Genomic DNA, 7,247 nt, shown 5'->3' with positions numbered 1-7,247 from the left:
CACTCTTTTTGGTTGCTACCCACATTCCGTACCATAACATCAATATGCTGATCTGACAAGTTGCTTAGCTTTACATCCACCTCCCTAGACCAAAAAAGGGCAAGTCCGCCGCTCAAACCGACACTACTGACTGGTATACACCCTTCAAAACCTAACCTTGCACGTAAATCTGCTACTCTGTTCCCCTCAATCTTCGTTTCAGACAAGAAGACCAGGGTGGGCACTTCCACTCTCACCAAATGGTGGAGTTCCCGAACTGTCTCCGGGTTCCCAAGCCCTCGACAGTTCCATATTATGCAATTCATTGCTCCTGGCGGGGTTGTACACCAGCCTCCGCCTTTTCACTTGATATTTCCCCCTCAACTGGTTTCTTCTTCTTGGAGTCTCTACTATCCTCCTTTGAGAGGTCAAGTTGCTCGCTCTCCATAGCTCTCTTCTTATTCAGAGTATCCTGGTCCAAGATCATGAGCTGGTTTGAGCGATTCCCAATGCCTTCTGTACTGAGATCCACTCGACGATACACTTTGTTCTGACCAATTCCACGTGACCTATCAAGACCTCTTGCAAAACCAGCCCGACCAGCATTGGCGCCACCACGTGAGTTGAACTGATACACTGCATTCCTGACCACACCCGTGGTGTTCTTCAATGGTGAAGTCACTTCTTCTTCTTTCTCCACCTCCTCTTCTTCGTCCTCCCAAACCTCTTCTCTTCTGACTCCAGAACCACCCGCATTGCCACTCTTCGGGGGTGCAGTCCCCCAGTTCTTACGATTCCCTGACCATCTAAGCTTCTCTCCATATGGTGGAAAGCCCTCAGCATCATGTTCTCCTGGTTCTGGGCAGAAAGCTTTTGCATGACCCAGACGACCACATGAAAAGCAGAAATACGACACTCCTTCATATTGAATATCATACAGTATAGTTTTCTTGGTTCTGGACGATTCCAACTGCACCCATCTCATTAAAGGTTCCTGAACTTTAATCCACACTCGTGCTCTGAGTGATTCTCCAAATGCAAAGCCCTTCGAATCGACATCTAGCTTAATAACTTCTCCCACCATGCCCGCAATCCTCTCCGGCCATGGCGGATACCGGAGATTGAACGGCAGATTTATCACCCTAGCCCAAACCTGTAATTTTTCAAACTTCCAATCAGAGGGTCGGGCTCTGCTGTCAAACAACTCCAAGATCACCGCGTGTTTCCCCACCATCCACGATCCACCTCCGTAGATGCGATCTCTATCACGTTGGGTCTCCAGATTTGCCACGAACCTGTTTTCCCCTACCGGATTGAAGTTCAGTCCCCGTGGGTTTCCCCACGCAGGGCGAAGGGCCTCTTCAATGGTGTTAACATGAAGAAATTTCCGATGCAGAACCTTCCCCACCAGCGCCCACTGGGGGGGGGGGGGCGCTCCTTCATCCTTCTGATCATCCACCACCAGCTTCCTGTTCTCCTTCTCAGTCAGACTCATCCTCTCCAGCATGTGTTCCACCCGTTCCCTTGATTTCCTTGATTCCTCTGACGCCATGTTGACTCTCCCTGACCCTAGACACCGCCCCTCCTCGTGCTCCAAGGGTGGGAAGGTGCACCAGGCTCCCCCTTGATCACCCCGAGAGCAGCGACCGGAGAGGCGCCGATCCAGGCTCGAGGAAGCGCCGCCCGCGTCCAGGAAAGCTTGCGAGCGCGTCGTAGATCGAGATCGCCGCCGCCGTCGCCTGTCTCGCCACTAAACCCTAGAAAATGGTTCGGGCATGGTCCGAGTAAAGAGCAATTTATGGAGTTTCTTATAGGTGACTCTAACCCTAGAAAAAAAAATCTTTATTTTACACTCTATCAAACATATCAAAGCACAAATAGAAATTAGTAATTGGTGTATCACCCTCCGCCGGATAAAAACCCCACCTTTCCCACCTCGCTCGCCGCCAGAGAGACGCCCAAACGGTCACCGCCGCCGGCCGCCCCGCCCCGCCCCGCCCCGCAGCTAAACCCCTCGCTAAACCCTAGCCAGAACCCCCCCCCCCCCCCCCCCCCCCGCCGCCGCCGCCGCCGCGCCGCCTGCCCCCCGGCCTCGGCATGGAGGGGGAGCCGCCCGCCAGCGCCGCCGCCGCCTCCGGCCCCGGCGGCGGCGGCGGCGGGGAGAAGGGCGCCCCGTGCCAGGAGTGCGGGGAGCAGCCGTGGAAGTACCGGTGCCCGGGCTGCTCGCGCCTCACCTGCAGCCTCCCCTGCGTGCAGGCCCACAAGCGCCGCACCGCCTGCTCCGGCAAGCGCCCCCGCACCGTCCCCGTCCCGCTCGCCCAGTTCGACGACAGCCAGCTCCTCTCCGGTGACGGATCCGCCCCTCGCCGCCCCCTCCCTCGCTCGCCGTGGCCTCCATCCGCGCTCACCGTGCGTCCCCTGTTTTTTCCCCGCCTGCAGATTACAACTTGCTGGAGGAGACGGGCCTGGTCAGGGAGTCGGCCCACCGGCTGCTCGGCGACTTCGGGCGCAACTACGGCTGCAGCTTCGAGGGACGGCACGGCGCCCAGCTGCCGTCGTGGCTCTCCTTCCTCCGCAAGGCCGCGGAGCGCCGGGGGGTCCGGCTCGCCTTCCTCCCCAGGGGCATGACCAGGAGGGAGCGGAACCGCTCCCGGCACGACAGGAGGTATATCTTAGTGCCGCTCTTTCGATCGATCGATCCTGTCTGTCGCGATATGATGATGATATTACTGAAGTTGATTTTGTGTCAATGGCTGTTAACTGAAACTGAAGATACTGAAAGTAAATGGATACTGTAGAGAAGTGAAATGCTCTTAAATAAATATAAGAGTGTTTGAGTTATTGCTTTGCCTATGTATTCAGTAATCATCTACTCCCTCTGTGAATAAATATAAGAGTGTTTAGATCACTACTTTAGTGATTTAAAGTTCTAAACGCTCTTATATCTCTTTACGATTAAATTTGGGTCCTGGTGATATATAAGAAAGTCAATTAAAATGTTTTTCATTGACCATTTGTAGTAGTATAGATTTCTCAAATGATTAAACGAAATCCTCCTATGTCTAGAACTAGAAGACATTTGCCGAAAATTAGGATGCAGAAGCTAGAAGGATGCACAACTAAAGGCAAGAACAACTAATTAACTAAAGAACAAGGCTTCCTTAAAAGAGAAACTAAAGAACAGAGGGGCAAGAGTAGAGACGAAACAACCTTCGGCAGCCCATCTGTTGACTGAGGCTGATGCAGACCATGAGGAGGCGACGCTTGGATCTCTGGTTACTCTGTGCCACGATCACAGAGGCACAGACCAAGCAGCGAAACACAACTCTGATTGTTCAGATTTTCAGAAGGGTGGATTGGATGTAAAATCAGTAGGAAACCCCCTAATTTATATGTTGCAGTTGAAAGAACCTGCAGCCCACTGCCATCGACACCTCTCTTCTCAGGAAATTGAGAATCCATCGGAGGAGAATAGAGCAAGGATACGAGGCGTCCAAGAGTTAATTTCCAGCTATTTAATTTGGAGAGATTTGATTTGCCACCGAGCTGGGGCGAGTCAAGGAAGAGAGAGGCCGTGTGGAATTTGATGCGCTATGTAAACCGCCTCTAGAGTTCTCCTGCGTGTGAATGTGATAGAAAGAGATGAAGAAGAGACAATAGTTGGGCCATGGGCCTGGGTTGGTGTTTGGTTCCATGGTTGGCCCGTGTCTTTTTCTCTTTATTTATAGTTCAACAAACTGATTAATCTTTAATCTCTTAATCAGAACTGATATAATACTTAAAAGAACTGCCTAAAAAACGTAAAAGAAAGTTGGGGGGCCTGCACAGCTTCTCCAGTTGCACTGCTGGATGTATGGGCCTGCATGTTGCTCAACAACTTTTGCTACTCGGAAGTTCAGCAAGTTTGCTCTAGTCCTTGATTGTTGTGGTTTATGTCATACTTAATGTGATTATGATTCAGTTTGACCTTTGCATGATTCCATGGTTAGGCGCTTCGACTCACAACTGATAAGTTTTCCATGCAAGTTTGTCCTCTCCTTGCTATTTGGGCAATAACACAACCACTGTCAGCACATTGGCTACAACACGTTGAGAATCAATATACAGTGCTTTATTTTGTTAATAATTTGTGCAAGCATCCCATGTCTAAATACATTTGAATGAACCTTACCAGTGGTATCACTCCCCCTCCTTATGTGTAAATATCTCTTTTCAGAAGTGACTGCATATACTGGACAGTCGAGTGGAAGTTCAATTCAACAGATATTGTCCTAACTGACGAGCAGTAAGTTTTCTAATCTATCAGCATGGAATGTCTCCTCCTGTTTTTCCTGTTTGCAATCCTTGTTAGTTTAGCACCATTTAAAGATGACAAGATATACTCCCTCCGTTCCAAATTACGCGTCATGGTTTTAGTTGAACTAAAACCACGACGAGTAATTTGGAACGGAGGGAGTATATGTAAAAGCTACTCCCTCGGATCCATATTAACTACCGCTGATTTAGTACAAGAGTACTTAAAATTTCTGAAGTAGTTGCTCTGTATGTCATGGAGATGATCTGTCTATCATTTTCAGACTTCTTATGTCACATATTTTCTGATTCTGCACTTACTTAGTACTACCAAACATTTGGAAGCAGAGCTAAACATTCATATATATCTTGCGCTAGTTAGTTTGAGCCATACATAAATATAGAATCTCCCTTTCCTTCAATGCTCATATGCCTTCTTTTCCAGGACAGACGAGAATGCAAGCTTGCTCTCTTTACTGGAAAAGCATCTGACTCCTTCCCCGTGGAAGGACCAGCTTACGCCATATCGCAATACTGAACTGCGTGATTTGAAACTGTTCATTCAGAAGTCTGCCAAGGTACTGCAGTCAAGTTACCATGTGTCTTCTGCGGTTATTGATCTTTGCTCTAAATTTGTATTAAACCGACTTCTTGTGTTTAACATTGCTGTAGAATTCAAAGTCGCCACACCGTCAACTCAATATAGAAGAGCCCTTGCGCCCCCAGCTGAGGGGCACTCTTATTGTCGAGTACCCAACTATCAATGTCTTCCTTCCATCAGATAGTTACGAGTTTCAAGTCGAGAAGCCTGCAAACAAGATTAGTAGACAGGAGCAGCCCCCTGGCAGCTCGAACGATAGTCCCCCTATAGAAGGCACTCAGTTTCAGGAGGAAGAAATAGAGGAAGGCGAGTTGTCTCCAGAGACGCAGGTTATTGATCTCAAGGATTGTGGACCGTCACGTACCGCAAATCTTTCTCAAGTGAAGGTTACGAGTGAACCTAAGATGGACAGCATGCCGTCGTATGTCCGCGGTCTGGCATTCGGTGGTAAACAGGGGGAAGTGGATCAACATAGCAAGATGGCATCGAACATGACTCCTGGGTCTCCCAAGGCTAAATCCTGCATGAAAGTCTACCCGGTGGACTTGGACGAAGAAGTTGAAGGCGGGACCTTAGAGGGGCAGGTCATAGACCTCAAGAATCTTGTCACTTCAGATCCTGGCAATATTGGTCCACCCAAATACATGAATTGCAAGACGGATTCTTCAGTGCTGTCTCCCATCAGTACTCTAGCATCTGAGGTCTCGAGTTGTACTCAGGAAGAAGAACACAACCTACAAAGCACGCTGCCACCGAACACAACTCCTGAAGCTCTGAAAAAGAGATCTCTCACGAAAGTCTACCCGCTGGACACGGATGACGCCCAGGGGCTGCTGCTCTCGGAGCTTCCCAGCGTGGAGTTGGAGCAGGAGATGGGAGACGCCTACGAGGATCTGTTCGGGGACTTGAACCCCGACGACTTCCTCAACTTCGACCTTGAGACAATGGACGTGGACGGATACGGCGAAATGAGGTCCCCGTTGAAGCTCTGGGACGACCTGGACTTGGAGGAAGGCGAGATCCCCTCGCAGCTCTGAAGAAGAGACCTGGGTGCTCGGAACTCGACACGAGAGCTTGGAATCCGTTTGCCCGGAGTGTTGTGGAACACTCCCATGTAGCATTGGCATTGGTACCACCTCAGGTGCTATTTATTCGTTGTTGTTTTTCTCTTGGTTCCGGTTGTCGTCGGGGCGGCATGGAGTTGTATTTCGAGTTTTGATCTTGTTTGCTGCTCCTTGTAGTTGCAGAGATTTTGAGGCTGTAACTCTGCAGCTGCAAGGCCTGTCAAGCAAGCGGTAGTCGTGAACTGAAGCTGGTGGTCGGTTTATCGATCATAGTTGTGTGTAAAATGCCGTTGTGCAAAGGCTGTGGTGTTATCTATGAACGCATCATCAATCTGTTGATCATCAGAGATATTTTGCTTTCTTTGTTCACCGTTGCTGAACCTGCAGTTTGCATAGCCTTAACTGAAGCTTGCTCATGCTCCGCTGGTAAGGGATTTTTTTAAAATGCAGGTAAAAGCTTTGCCTTGTCCATTAGATAAGAGAGTAGAGTTTGTTACAAGACATTCAAATACACGGCATGCGGATTGCTCTCGTGAAATAAAAGACCCTAACTTCTTTGCACCGACGATGACCCAAATGTTGGCCTCGGTAGAGATGGAGGAAAACAAGATCGGCGGTGGAGCACTCTTGCGTTTTGCTCGTTTCATATTCTCCATGAGACAAGTATGATGATGGAGGCCTTGGTTTGTCGGTTTGGCGTGCCGTTGGAGCAAGTGCTTGCCCACCACTCTTCCACCGAGTCGAGCAAGGGCCAAGCGGATGTGCCAAGCCCGAGTATGAGGAATTTCCGAATGACTAAAGACCAAAGCCGTCGGGTGTAGCGGCACTTGTAGATAAGATGAGATCCTCATTCTTGCATCCTCTTGCAAAGAGGGCAAAGACCACAATTTGCCCACCCTCGCTTTGACAATCTATCCGCCCACTAAATTCTATCTTGAAGGGGCTACCAAGCAAAAAATTTGACATTTGGAGGTGCCCGAACCTTCCAAACCATCTTATCCATGGATGAAAGGACCATCCCTAGGAATTGCACCTTGTATGCGGATGCCGCCCAATATCACCCACTAATCCTATGTTTTTATAGGATTTCATCCTCGGTGAGCTCGTCAAGGTGGACCTCATTTAGTAGGGAATGTGTGAGTGAGAGACGGAAACTGCAAAAATATGTCTTCATGGTACAGACATACTATAATTTTTTACAATATGCATTTACTTTGGAGATATTCGTCGGATCTGTATAAATATTTTCTCCAACGAAATAAAAAAGGAAAGAAATGAAAAAGCAGTAACGCGAAAAGGAATTTTCCTAC

At 49.0% G+C, this 7,247-nt stretch overlaps 1 protein-coding gene across 1 annotated transcript; it reads left to right on the top strand.

The window, feature by feature from the left end:
• Positions 1–2,041: 2,041 nt before the first annotated feature.
• On the top strand, positions 2,042–6,279 carry LOC123072682 (putative box C/D snoRNA protein SPCC613.07). Its single transcript, XM_044496290.1, has 5 exons — positions 2,042–2,326; positions 2,419–2,644; positions 4,196–4,264; positions 4,718–4,850; positions 4,945–6,279. The coding sequence occupies exons 1-5, from the start codon at positions 2,077–2,079 to the stop codon at positions 5,908–5,910; spliced, it is 1,644 nt and encodes a 547-aa protein (XP_044352225.1). The 5' UTR covers positions 2,042–2,076; the 3' UTR covers positions 5,911–6,279.
• Positions 6,280–7,247: the final 968 nt, after the last annotated feature.

Source organism: Triticum aestivum, chromosome 3B, assembly GCF_018294505.1.
Source record: "Triticum aestivum cultivar Chinese Spring chromosome 3B, IWGSC CS RefSeq v2.1, whole genome shotgun sequence".
NCBI lineage: Eukaryota > Viridiplantae > Streptophyta > Magnoliopsida > Poales > Poaceae > Triticum > Triticum aestivum.
This window is presented reverse-complemented; position numbering and strand designations above follow the sequence as displayed.

Coding starts and splice junctions, on each gene's coding strand:
- LOC123072682 (XM_044496290.1), top strand. CDS start 2,077: ATGGAGGGGGAGCCGCCCGCCAGCGCCGCCGCCGCCTCCGGCCCCGGC. Junction 2,327..2,418: donor CGACAGCCAGCTCCTCTCCG/GTGACGGATCCG, acceptor CCCCGCCTGCAG/ATTACAACTTGCTGGAGGAG. Junction 4,851..4,944: donor TCATTCAGAAGTCTGCCAAG/GTACTGCAGTCA, acceptor ACATTGCTGTAG/AATTCAAAGTCGCCACACCG.